We start from the raw sequence: 14,751 nt of genomic DNA, 5'->3' as shown, positions 1-14,751 counted from the left end.
CTGATGTTTTCATCATGCAATAGGAACTGTTAACCGTAAATCTTAGTCAATTAAACTCAGACCAACCAAGCAGTCTCTGATTGGACAGGGCATTGGCATGCAGATTCCCTTTCTAAGTTTGTTTCCTTGTTTCGTAAGTCTTGATGAGTGCAACATGAAAAGCTTTACCTTTGCATCTCATTTCAGCAATGTTTAAGCTCATAATCTTTTAAGGTTATCTCAATTGTATGTTTAAGGTTATCTCAATTACCACTAGATGAAATGTTGACCTCTAAATCTAGTAAACAGCACTTGCAATTTAAAAAATCTAGACCGTAGTAGGATTACAAACAGGGCTGTGACCCAAAATTTGTTCTCTTTAAATGTTACAACTTCTTTGCGAATTGAGAAAAGATGACAGATTTGTTTAAACCAACAATCCCCGTTTGACAAATTTAGGTCCTTCAGATTTCTGCTCCTTCTCAAATATCACAATCAGGAGTAAAATGAACACATTTGCACACACCAAAAATGCCTGATTATCCTGGAGACTGTCATTGTGGGAGGCTGTAATTCATTTTCCAAAACGGGCATTTGTGCAGCATTTTGTATTTTAAAAGAAACAAAGTCAAGAAAGTTGGTGCAAGACATTTAATAATTTACTCCTTTGTACCACAAAATTAAGCATTGTGAAAAGTGTTGCTGTTCACAGAAAGTGCCGTACTTTGTAAATTTTAAAATGTTGCAAACAAGTTACTCTTTGCAAAAAAAGACAAGCTTTACAATCGTGAAACAGTAAATCTCTAAACAGTACCCCGTCAGCACACTGTCATTTTGACTCAGTGCTGAAATCCTTTGAGATAATATTCAACACTTTGTGAAAACGTTCTTTTCCTTTCTCTTTTGAATGATAGAATTCACAGATTTATTTCCAACTTAGCACAGAAACAGTTTGCATACTTAAAACGAACACATTATTAAAATAAGGCAATAAAATCTACACACTGAGAAGTTAATTGAATAAGTAATTTACATTTTTTTCTAAATCTACGTCTGGAAAATAGATTATCATTGGAAAACACATTTCAAAATCTAATAAATCATGATTTTAGCACTCCTTTGCTGATGTATTACCCTTTTTTCTGAATTTGTACTACTATGCATTAGGCACTGTCTCACATTTGGCAGCATGTGGGCTATTTGCCAAAACAACAAACCAGTGATAAACTATATGTGAAATTGTATGAAACTTAAATATATTTCATTTTTACAGTGAGGTTCCAAAGTGGCAGGCCTATAAATTAAGAGACATTGGTTCATTTAGCTTCATTAAATAGCCAGAGGATCAATTTAATGAGGTTGCTTTCTTGGGTGGCCTTACTACAGACAATTAAAACAAAGACTACAACTTAAAATGTCTTTTATGATCTTGAAATGTTGCAAATTTTCTATATTGCCAATGAAGAATAGCAATGATTCTATTGTAGGTAAATGCATTAGTCAGTTTATGTGTGGTAAAGTCCCACAAATAATAGTGAGATTACCCATTTCAGTAACGTGGGTTGAGTAAAAAATATGGGCCAGGACATCAGGTGAATTACTCTTCTTCAGATGGGAGCATTTTTAAAATATCTAGTCATGTAATGTAGCTAGGCCAGCATTTATTGCACATCTTTAATTGCATTGCCCTTGGTGAGCCACCTTCTTGAACTGTTGCACTCTGTATAGTATAAGGATACCCAAAGTACTGTAGCGAGGGTTTTGATCCACCTAGCGACAATGAAGGAACAGCAATGTGATTCTAATTCAAGATGGTGTATAATTTGAAGAGGAATTTGTGGGTGATGGTGTTCCCCATCCATTTTCTGCCCTTGTCCTTCAAGCTGGTAAAACTTGCACGTTTGTAAGGTGATGTCCAAGGATATTATCATTTAGTTTTACATCACCAAGAAGGAATGAACTAAAGGCTGCTATTTATGGCTGTTCTGCAAATAAGATTGAACCTGCAAACTTTTCTTGAGTGGGACATTAACTTCTGACACCTTGATGGAGTGTGGGTCAAGAAAGTAAGACTAACTGTAAATCTCTAGCTAACGGTCATGTCTTGGCAGGCTTTCTAACAGTAGCAAAACAACAGTGAATTTCTCTTACAATTTAAAACAGATTCCATTGTAACCTTCAATTACAGGGAAGTTATAACTGGAACAAATGTGATTGTGGTGTTTTTCTTCCTGCTTTTAGAAAGAATGTTTCCCTGTTACCACAACATCTTCAAAGCCTCAGCCTATCTTACTACGCCATTCAGTACAAGTTCTGAACCACATCTAGTATTAAACTTCCGGATGAGAATGTTTGCTTTCAGCTGCCTAAAGATTCACTTTCACTCCAATTCCTATCTAATAAGGTGAAAAGCCCAACCAGCGAATAATACAGGGAGGAACGACAGCTGGTTTCCCAGTTTGTGTTACAAGACTGGCTAGACATGCAAATTTCTTTTAATTAACCAATATCCAATGAAAAGAAATATGACAACAATTCCTAAGGAACTCAAATGTACTTCTTGTTGATTGGTTCTTCAATTTTTAAGATTGAGTTGTACGTTTAGGTAAACGTACTGGATTCTAACCGCTGCATTACACTGGTTAGACAAGTGCTGACTCACGCTGGTGGAAGATACTATCTAGGTCAAGCAGATTTTCTTGCATTATGGACACGAGTTAACAAATAAATAATTGTGATGTTTCTTTAATAAATATGAATGTGTTATGTTTCTTTATAAATTATTTCGCTGTAATCCTGCTGGTAAGGAATTAATCTCCACTCATTAATTGAAATCGTGGAAACAAAAATATGCTTGATGAATTGTCATTTCACAACACAATATTGTAATAAACAGAGAGGTGCTGTTTCCATGTTTATTCATTGAGTTGCTGGCAGCTGATGTGAATTAAGCATTTGTTCCTTGGGTATATGTGTAATGCTATGATTGGGAACCTTGCCACTAAAAACATAAGCAACCACATCTACAAAGGTATCTACAATGTTATTCCAAAATTCCATTTAAGAAACCATGTTCTGTCAATTATTTTTAAAAACACTGATGATCAGGTGAAAATATGCCTGCCACTGCTTCTGCTTTAAATGTTGAACAGGTATAAAGAAAATCAAAGGAAAACATAACTGAAGTACACAGTGCTTTTGGCTAGATTCTTGGGCAGATTCAATCTGATAGCATTCTTCTCAATGGCATATTCTTCAACATACCAAAGCTTATCATCTGTCCTGGCATTAAGAGTGTTGAGTGTATTTTTTGGGTTCTCCAGCAAGTAACTTTTTTTTGTAGTCCGGACATTCCTTTCTTACTCCTCCCCATTGCACCTGCTTTCCATTCCCCAGTGTAGCTTCCATGTCTTCATGTAATTCCAAAGTGAAGCAGTTGCTTGTAGCAGAATTCAGCTGGTCTTCCTCTCCTACTCTAAATCAAAGGGATCTTATTTGGCAGTCGTCAAAATTCTGAAAAAATCTGCATGATAACCATGGCAGTACAATAGTTAATAGCCCTTTTAGGTTTTGGCAAAGATCTGTGGCTCAGGTTATGGGTGAGGTTGTTGAATTGCTCACCAAGCTGGCTTGTTCTCGTTCATCAGTCCCAATACGTTCTTGGTGTAGGGCAGTGTGACCAGCGTATTAGGGCATACTGTGTCCTCCTGTTGTTGTCTGTTTAGTAGGCATCCATGGATGAAGTTGTGGGGATATCCATTTATAGATAAGATTTTGTATAGATGCTCTTCATCTTTCCTGCATAGTTCTGGAGTGTTGCAGTGTGTCCTGGCCCATTTAAATAGTGTCCTAATGCAGCTTTGTTTGTGGACGTTGGAGTGGTTGCTGTGGAAGTTGAGGATTTGTCAGAGTGGGTTGCTTTTCTGTATACTGAGGTTTGGAACTCCGCGTTGGTCATACGCTCAACTTTAACATCCAGAAATGGAAGTTGATTGTTGTTTTCTTTTTCCCTTGTGAATTTAATCCCTGCGAATATGCTGTTGATGAGGCGGTACGTCTCTTCAAATTTGTTGCATTTAATAATGACAAATGTGTCATCTACGTACTGGATCCATAGTTTAGGTTGAATGCGGGGGAGGGTGGTGTGTTCTAGTCTTCGCATGACTGCTTCTGCGATGAGTCCTGAGATGGGTGACCCCGTTGGTGTACTGCTGATCTGTCTGTATACTTGAATGAGAACAAGCCAGCTTGGCGAGAAAGTCAACAACCTCAGTCCTTTTTAGGTTGCTGAATCACCTTCTCTTAGATTCTTTCACTGGACATTGTGCCTGAGCATCAGTCAATCCAGACAAAGCAACTGGCAATAACAGGTTAAACAGAAGGAAAGGAAGAGCTAAAATCCAGAAAAGAGTCTGGAAACAATCTGGATGATATAAAAAAGCACAAGGATAAGCTGTGGGCATTGCACTCCATGCCAGATTTGATACTCGTTATGATTTGTTAAACTAAAGTTGCTATTCTAATGTTAACTTTCTTAGGTTTGGAAAAGAACATTACTTCTGACTGTTAGCCTAATATAAAGTAGCTGAAAGAACAATGAAGATAATTAAACAATAAGCAGGTCAATTTTACCTTTGGGAGTGGGAGAACCATTAAACTCCTCCTCAAAGGTTATTCATGATTCAAAGTTTTAAATATATAAATTCTCTAAAAGTACAAAACAAATATTCCCTTTATTTACAAATACTATTTGGCATCCACAAAACCCTCATTAAAGGCCTGATTAAACAAACTTTTGTCCTCATTAGGACACAGGTGAACAGTCCTTTTGGTTTGAAATGAGCCATTCTACCTCCAGCAGTGTTTACAAAGTCATTTTGTAATGATTGTAAAAAGGCATTATTGAAATATTTTAATTATAATATACACTTAGCAAAAACCAGAACTGAAACCACTATAACAATCTTTCTCCATTTTAAAAGGCACAAAAGAGATAAACATTGAATTATTTGTGATAACACTGTGGTGTTGAACAGCAAAAGCACAAAACTGTGCTGGATATACCAAAACATCTGTAACTCAGCAAAATTTACTGGAAAAAAAGATAGTGCATCTGGAATCTAAGTAGACAACTTTAACCAATACGTTTCACTTATTCAGTTATTTCCTGTGCCAAACACATCAGGTAATTCCGAAAGAAATTAATGTTGCACATTTAACATACAGTGGAAATGCTTTTAAGTTTCACATCAATTGCAAGATTCAGAAATTCCAAATGAAAAGAATGTGTTATGACTTGCTATAAATTGAACATATGCTCTACAGTATAGTCACTAAATTCTAAAAAAAGGTCAGAGGATATACAACAGTGGGTTGTTGAAGAAGTAGTCTAGTGAGTGAAGGACTCTGATTGCATGACGGTTTTCCTATTTAATGCATACCCACATCCTTTTTGTAGACTTAACATTTTGTAGTAATGCTCATTTCTATAAAGACAGTGTAGTGCCTAATGCTGCTGTCTTATTAAGGTTGGAATTGGATCACTGCAAATTTTTGAAGCACTCTCAACAGACTGACTATGTCTTGTTCTTTCTCTATGGTTGAAGTAGCCTTTCTAATAACTTTCATTCTGTGTGTTCAAGAGTATTAAGCAACAAGTTAGTCCTCTGATATAAAGCCATATGTTGTTTATGGTGCAGAAGAGCACTCAGCCCATTGTATCCGCATCAGTTCTCTGTGAGAGTGTTCCAAATTGGTCCTTCATCACTGACTCTCTATAGCGCTCACACTAGTTTTGATTCCAATGTTTGTCCATTGTTCGCAACTTTTTCGATGCTTTATGTACATCCAAGCAGAATGGTGAACAGTTCCAATGATTTACGAGTGTCAATACTGTACAACCACTGGAAAGGAAGTCCATCACCCATCAGCTCATAGAGCAAAGAAGGAAACTAAACAAACTCGCCTCGGAAAGGAAGCGTGTTTGTACTTTGTTGCAACCAGCGATAACACAGTCGAGAGAGGGGTATGTTCTCAGGATCTTCAAATTCTAGGAATCCCAAACGATTCAGGATCTCATAGACTCCAGCCTTGGCTGCAACCTAACAAAGGCAAACAAAGATGATGATTTAATCAAGATTGCAAAACAAAGAATTATATGGGGAATGAAAGAAACCTGGGTTGTTGCAATTTAGACTGATTGTTGTATTGCAATATCCACTGCTTTAAAAGTAACTAATATTTGTAAAAAGACTGAAATTATGTTTTAAAATACTTACAATGATAACCAGCATTAATGCAAACAGGTCATCATCCGACAATTGACAAAGGTGGAAACCAGGCTATAATTGGTATCATATCAGGTATGTCAAAAGGTACAGCATATGCATATTCTCTCTTTGGACATTAATTACCTAACTGAAATTACTTTTAGCCACTGCCAAATGAGCTCATGTAGCTCCAACAATATATACTGTAACAAAATAAAAGTTCATAGGTCTGACTGTCATTAACTGAAGATGACAGTAGAAACCTAGCTCTCATGTTCTGGCTCGTAAAGTAGTTGAAGTTAGTGTTGAAATTATGATTTTGTTTCATGTAACTTCTATGAAACAGATAATTCTTAAAGACATTTCCCATACTTCTACCACCCCCAAAAATGCCTGACATTTTCCTAAAATTATGAGTAGTGGAAGATGATGAGAAAATGGCTCAGAAAATGCAGATAGATCTGAGTGCTCTTCTCCAGGCAGTGCCTAGCCATCCTTCACCCACTCCAAGACAATCTGCAATATTCATATACAAGATTAACCTGAGTGCCATTTTCTATGCTTGCAAATTGATTTTTTTTCATTTGTGGTGGCCACATAACAATTTTGTCGTCCCAGTGAACCTAGTGTTAAACTGGTCTAGTAATCCCTCCAGCGGCCCATGTGGACATGGGTTCAAATACCGCCAGAGTAGCTGGTATGATTTAAATTCCATTAATAAAATCTTGAATTGGAAGCCAGTATCAGTAATGTGACCATGAAACTGGTATTAAATGGCTTAAAAACCCATCAGGTTCATTAATTTTCTTTTCTGGTGGAGAATTTGCTGTCCTAGCCTACATGTGACTCCAGACCCAAAAAAATGTGCCTGACCCTTTCATGTCCTCTGACATCGCTGAGTTATTCACACAGTTCAAAGGAAATTAGGGATAGACCTTCCCAGCAATGGCACCATCCCAAGAAAGAATAAATTACAAAGAATTATATGACAGAATGTGGAATGGTTGGGACTGGCCTTATTCCTGTTAGGATCAGAGACAGGACATGTCATTGCCGAATATAACCTGTTTCTGTCACTATAATTTACCAGCAATAGTCTTACTAAAGTCATTATCTTCAGCAAGAAAATCTAATGTATCTTAACCTAGCATGTAACAAAGGAACAATTTTGTTTTATTCATTCACAGGATGTCGGTGTTGCTGGCTAGGCCAACATTTATTGTCTATCCCTAATTGCCCAGAGAACAGTTAACAGTCAACCACATTGCTGTGGGTCTGGAGTCACATATAGGCAAAATAAGAGTATGGATGGCAGTTTCCTTCCTGAAAGGACATCAGTGAAATGGATGGATTCTTCCTCACAATTGACAATTGACTTCATGGTCATCTTCAGACTCTTAATTCCAGATTTTTATTAAATTTAAAATCCACCATAGCAAAATTTGAACCTGGAACATTACCTGAGTCTCTAAATTAATAGAGATAATACTACCAGGCCATTGTCTCTTCTTTGCTAAATAGCTAGAAGTAAACCAAGTATTTGCATAGGCTTCAAAGACTATGAAAGTGATATGTGGCTGAAAGATGGCTCGGCCTAGACACAGTTGGATGACAGCTGTCACAGATTGCACAGGGAGACAGTGGATGTTTGAGGATGGGCAAGACAGAGGAGTACAACAAATCGTTACAACAATCCCCCAACAGGAACAGCTACAAGCTGCAGCAACCTTATCTTAAATCAATGTCAAAACTCAGAAAGTTATTTTATGATGCGCAGTGTCCACAGGGATCTTCATAAGAGGAAACATAGGCATATTGCTTACGATTTTTTGTTTCTAATCACTGCGGCATGTGCTTGCAAATTTAACAATAAGCGTAGCTAGCACAGACCATTCATTACGTGACACTTTTGTGGATCATTGTGTTTTTGTGCCAGATTAGCTACGGTTTTATTTGCCAAACAGTGGCAGATAGTGAGTAAATTAAAGACACACTGCCCAGTTAGCAAACGTTGTATTCACAGTCCTCTCCTTCCCTACATCCTTACAATCGATTTACGTCCAATCTCTAAAGGAACAGTTGATAAGATGTAGTATCAACTTCTTGTGCTTCTCTTCTATATTTGTTCACTCACAGACACTCATACCATATGGGTCAAAGCAGCCTACTTGACTGGCACCACATCCACAAACATTCAGTTGCTCCATCATCGAAGCTCAGTAGCAGCAGTGTGTACTGTAGTGTTTGTAATGAAGTCAGCCAGGTGGACCTTATAGAATGTGAGTTCCTTAATTGGGACTGTTCATCTGGTCCAATCAGGGAGCCCTGTCTGACAGATATAAACTGGAGTGTCAGCGGTTCTGTTCACTCTGAAGGGACTGGATCAGTGTCAAGGATTCTCCACATGTAAATAATGGGTGACTGGGTGATGTGATACTGGCCTTTATGGACTTATTTCAGTGGTGATAACAGAAAAGCATGCTCCTGAAGAAATTTGCTCGTAAGTCATCGTTGAGTTGGATTTCTGGCATAATGCCATTATTTGGGTAGCTTGATTTGTTTGATCCTGCGGTTGAAAACTGGACCCTGTATGTGAAAAGAATGTGTTATCTTTTCTGGGCAAATGAAATTGATGAAAAGCAACAGTAATTCCCCTGTCAGCTTGTGGACCTGCAGCTTTTTTTGGTTATTAGGAGTCTACCTTTCCATTAGGCACCAGATTATTACAACCCCAAGCCTCCTTGAATTCTGAGATGCTATTGGGTTTACTTGGCAGTTCAAGAACCAGAGGACTCCATATCAGGATTTTTGACTAGGTTATGATGACTGGCAGGGACATGTGACTTTGGTTTATCCCTTAATGAGATGCTGAGAGACCATTTGGTATGTAGGATTAATGATGTAACTATGCAAAAGTGCTTACTAGCTGAAGCCAACTAGATTTCAAACAGGCACTACAAATGGCTTTATCATTGGAAAATGCTACAAATGAACCGTATGAGTTGCAGGGTATTCTGCTGAAAGTGAACACTCTCCCGAGTCCGACTGAGCTTGGGGAACAACACTTAAGTGAAGGCAATTGCATAGCCTCACTCAGGACATTATCCTGGACAGAGGAACTCTAGGTCAGCCCACAGAAAAATCCCAAAACAAAGTCAAGCTTTGGCCAAATGGCTAAAATTTCCTTCAGGATCCACGTTGGCAAGCCATTGTAGTTGCTGCTGGTATGCAGACCCGAGACAGCAAAAAAGTCCCACTAGATCTAAATTGAGTAAGAGAACTCATAGGTCAGAATCCAGGAGAGTTCACACCCTGGAAAGTCCACTTATGGCTGGTTTGAAACAGTTAAATAGCTTAGCAACATCCGAATCAGAACTAATTAAACATCCAATTGCATGGTCATCCGGTTCTAACAAGGTTTATACCGGTGCGGCTGTTTCAGTGATTGTAGAACCAGTCTTTAACAAAATTCACTCAGGACTTCAACCCTTAAGTCAGTTAGACTGAGAAACTATACTGGGAAAACTTTACAGATTAAAGGTACAACTTCGGTTCTGGTCTCTTACGAGAAGCAGCTGGTTCAGTTACCACGGATTGTAGTAAAAGACTTAGGCCCAAGCTTGATGGGGCAAAATTGGTTGAGAAAGATTCACCTAGAGTGGCTCAATATTTTTCAATTAGAAAATGGCAGCCTGAGTGGAGTCCTAATTAAATACCTGGAAGTATTTCAGAAAGGTCTAGTGACAATCAAAGGAGCTAAGACCACTTAGCATGTTGACCAGGAAGCAATTCCATGCTTAAGAGCAAAAGTAAAGGCAGAAATCTGAAGGCTGGAAAGCGAAGGAATCAGACCAGCCCAGTTTGTGGAATGGGCAGTACCAGTTGTACCAATTATGAAGCCGGAGGGGTCGTTTTGCCTTTGTGGGGATTTTAAACAAATGGTAAACCGCTGTTCGCTGCTGGATAAATACCCAATCCTTCGCATAGAGGATTTATACGCAAAGCTGGCAGGGAGGTTGTCTTTCAGAAAGCTGGACGTGAGCCATGCATATTTGCAATTGCGGTTAGATGAAGATTCCCAGAAGTATGCTACAAATTTAATTTGCATAAGGGTTTGTACCAATATACAAGACTACTATTTGGGGTATCATCAGCCTGTGTAATTTTTCAGGGGACAATGGAGAATATTTTACAATGTCTACTCCAATCGCCATTTATCCAGATGATATGTTAATAACAGGGAAGACCTGTTTCTCCCAGGTGGGCGTAAGTCTCAGAAGGGAAGAATGTGTGTTTCAGGCACCCCAACTGACCTACTTGGCCTACGGGGTCGTCAAAACCGAGTTAGATCCATTGGAAGATAAAGTGAGGGTGATCAAAGGTGCCCCGGCTCCCACGTCAGTACCAGTGCTGGTGAGCTATTATTGGAAAGTTTATACATAACCTGGCCTCCAACCTGGCACCTTTGCATCAACTCTTTAAAAAAGGGTCAGGCTTGGAAATGTTTCAATTTCTACTATCATGCTCTAAGGTTTTGGCACACTATGATCCAAAGCAAGATCTGGTATTGACATGTGATGCCTCCCCATATAACATCAGGCAAGTATTTGCTCATAGGTGGCCCAATGAAGAGAAATGCACAATAGCATAAGCATCCAGTACATTCGCTAATGCAGAGCGTAAATATGGCTAAATAGAGAAGGAAGATTTAGTGATCTTATTTGGAGTCAGGACTTTCCACCGATTTTTTTTTTTATATAATAACAGACCACACACATCTGCTGCTGGGTCTACTTAAGGAGAACAAGGCTGAACCGCCCATAACTTCAAGCCAAATTCAGCAGTGGACTCGAATACAAAGTGGGTACAATTACAAGCTAGAACACCGTCTGGGAGGCCGAGTAGCAAATGGAGATGCATTGAGTCACCTCCTGCAAGCAGATACACCAACAGTGGTACTGCCACTGGAAGAGTCCGTAATGATTTTAAATTTTCCAGACTCCCTTCCGGTCACAGCTGACAATATCAGTTTGGATACAGAAAGATTGGGCTGTGGCAAAACAAACAGTTGGTGGTGATGGGGGAAGCCAAAGGGCCATTGTAAGAATTGAAAGCTTTTTGGACCCAGAGAGACCAGATCACAGGAGAGAACTGCATATTATTTGGGGAGCAACAGTGATTGTCCCTAACAAAGGTCACCGCCAGATACTGGCTGAACTGGTCCAGGATCACCTAGAGATTTCCAAAATGAAGACGCTACTGAGACATTAGGTCAGATGGCCAGGATTGGATACAGACACAGCTGCGTTGGTGAGGCAGTGCCCAGAGTGCCAGATACAAGATTCCACTTAGCCAGAGAGACAGTTTACTTCAGGGGATGAAGTTTGGTGTAGGAACCACAGGAATGGCCCTGCATGGTTGTTGCAAGATAAAGTCCAGTGATGTGTAAAGTTTGGGTCAGTGCAACGGTCCTGAACAAGCATAATGGACCATGTGAAAGCTGTAATCTTGCAAATGGTGCAAGAGCAAAATGTGCCTGGCTCCTCGACTGTCTTTCCAACTGTTTCAGAACCCCGTGGGTTGTCCCTCTTTGTCAGGTGTTGAAGATACCTCAGAATGTGAGACAGACACGACGGATGTCGTCACCTCAACACCTCTACCATCCAAACAGGAAAATGACTTTCTTCCGAGATGCTCTGGGTGCAACAGGCAAGTTCCGGTGCGTTACCCGCCACCCGTATCAAAGGCAGAGTTGGAGGAACCTAACCTGGTGCTAAAGCGCCGCAGGAGGAGCTACAAAAAAAAGTACCAGCCAATGTTCTCAGACTCTGAGGGGAAGGGATGTAGTGATTATAACAAGGTCAGCCAGGTGGACCTTGTTGAATATATGTTCCCTGACTGGGGCTGTCAATCTGGTCTAATCAAGAAACCCTGGCTGACAGTTATGAACAAGAATATCAGACATCCTGTTCACTCTGACAGCTGACTCTGAGGGAGCTGGATCAGTGTCAAGGACTCTCCATGTGTAAATAATGGGTGATTTGGTGATAGGATACTGGCCTCTGTGGACTTATTTCATGTACCATCTACAAGATGCACTTTCCAAATCCACAACCACTATCATCTAGAAGGCCAAGAACAAAGATACATGGGTACACAGCACCACCTGAAGTTCCCCTTCAAGCCACTCACCACCTTGACTTGGAAATATATTGTTGTTCCTTCAGTGTCGCTGGGTTAAAATCCTGGAATTTCCTCCCTGACAGCATTCTGGGTCTAACTACACCCCAGAGGCTGCAGTTGTTCAAGAAGGCAGCTCACCAACACATTCCCAGTCAACTAGGGATAGGCAACAAATATTGGCCCATCCAACGATGCACACATTCCATGAATGGACAAAAAAAAGTGTCTAGGGCAAATGCAAATACGAAGCAAAATATGTACTAGAAACTACTTACAAGTTGTATATTGTTGGTTATAGAAACAATAAAAATGTCACAAATTAAACTATTCTATTCACTTATTAAAACAGTCTGTCGGATCTCAAAATATGATTTCAAGCACTTACATTTTTCATGTTAACTGACAATTTGATTGAAACAGTTGCTAATACATGAATGTAATCAACTAATTCATTACATGTATTTCTAAATATAGAGCATGTATTTGAGTAACAACATTTAGAAAATCATGGTTTAATAGGAAGAAACAATAATAATTATTCCTAAGATAACAAGGTGTAGAGCTGGATGAACACAGCAGGCCAAGCAGCATCAGAGGAGCAGGAAGGCTGACGTTTCGGGCGTAGACCCTTCAGAAATCTTTTCTGAAGAAGGGTCTAGGCCCAAAATGTCAGCCTTCCTGCTCCTATGATGCTGCATGGCCTGCTGTGTTCATCCAGCTCTACACCTTGTTATCTCAGATTCTCCGGCATCTGCAGTTCCTACTATCTCTGTAAATAATTATTCCTAAGTAAGGTTACAATTGTGATAGTTCTGATCAAAGTTCTCTTTTGTTACAATTTCTTCAAAAAGACTTGGATACTATATAACTGTTTTATTATGAAAGGGAAAATAAGTGTTACGTGAGCATGCCTAATAAACATATCTCCCCAATTGTTTTATTGGAAAAGATGGAGTTGCGAAAATCTAGGCTAGATTTGATCAGTTTATAATGGACGAGTATTTTGAATAAGAAGTACTTCATTAAACTTCTTTCCCTTAATCTTTTGCAACTTTTTAAGGTAAATCTAAGATGACGGGTTTGTTGGGTAACACGTAACACTTATTTTCCCTTTTATAATAAAACAGTTATATAGTATCCAGACCAAGTCTTTTTGAAGAAATTGTAACAAAAGAGAACTTTGATCAGGTATGACAGTTGTAGCCTTACTTAGGAATAATTATTATTGTTTCTTCCCATTAAACCATGATTTTCTAAATGTTTGTTGGGTAAATGTCTTGCTTCAATTAAATCTCTAAATGCAGTCACAATCATCTTGAAGCTGTTGGAGAGTAATGTTTATAATTCACAGGAGACATGAAAATATGATGCCAAGATATCATAAAAGATTTTCCTACAGGGATAGCAAGTGCAGATGCTGGAGTTGGAGATAACATAGTGTGGAGCTGGTGTTAACACTATGATTACTGCTCTGCACTGGTCACTTTAAAAATATGAAACAGTTGTCATGCCACAAAAAGTAGAACTCCTTCAGAATGCTGTTCTCACCGGCTTAAAGGTTGAAACCACAGCATTTTTGTAATCTTGGCCTTGCCCATTGCTCCCAAGTCCTGCAGGCTTCAGATTTCTGTTGTGATGGCCTAGTCACAGGCTCCTTACATCACAGACCTTGCTGGCCCAGTCCAGTGGCTCCCCAAGTCTCATCCTTGAGTTAGATTAATCTAGATCCTACCATTTAATTTTGAGATCCTTATCTTCCCCTGGATAGTGGAGAAGGGAGGGTTATTTATGCAACAATGAAGCTACCAAAAGATAAGGACATGGATATCATGATCTAATGGCCTTCTGTATACCTAGATACTTCAGTATTATCAGGGAGGTGATGGCACTGTGGTATTGTCACTGGACTAGTAATCTAGAGACCCAGGTAATGTTGTTTTGACCTGGCTCTAAATCCCACCATGGCAGATGGTGGATCGGGAATTAAAAGTGAGATGATGACCATGAAACCATTGCTGATTGCTAAAACCCATTTATGAAATTCTGTCTACATGTCACTCTTAACTGACCTCTGAAATGGCCAATAAAGCACTCAGTTGATTCAACTCACTAAACAAAAGTTTTAAATTAGGAATGAAACTGGGCACACTGGAAATTTTCAAGAAAGGCAAACTGAGACCGTCAACCTTGCAAAGTCCTCCCTACTAACATCTGGGGGTGTGTCAGAACTGAGAGAGCAGTCCCTCAGATTAATAAAACAATAGCCTGACATTTATTGTCTGTAATATACAATTTTGTGAGAATGACCATGTCCTAAACA

At 39.2% G+C, this 14,751-nt stretch overlaps 1 protein-coding gene across 2 annotated transcripts in view; it reads right to left on the bottom strand.

The window, feature by feature from the left end:
• Positions 1-623: 623 nt before the first annotated feature.
• Positions 624-14,751, bottom strand: part of LOC109927499 (paladin-like) — a 222,742-nt gene continuing 208,614 nt past the window's right edge. For both annotated transcript variants that reach the window (XM_048616323.1, XM_048616324.1), the window contains exon 20: positions 624-6,080. In XM_048616323.1, the coding sequence (XP_048472280.1) occupies positions 5,931-6,080 (150 nt within the window). In that variant the 3' untranslated portion in view covers positions 624-5,930. The remainder of the gene's footprint in view (positions 6,081-14,751) is intronic.

The sequence above is a fragment of the Rhincodon typus genome, chromosome 34 (assembly GCF_021869965.1).
Source record: "Rhincodon typus isolate 14 chromosome 34, sRhiTyp1.1, whole genome shotgun sequence".
Classification (NCBI taxonomy): domain Eukaryota; kingdom Metazoa; phylum Chordata; class Chondrichthyes; order Orectolobiformes; family Rhincodontidae; genus Rhincodon; species Rhincodon typus.
The sequence above is the reverse complement of the archived record's forward strand: the minus strand, read 5'-3'. Positions and strand labels throughout refer to the sequence as shown.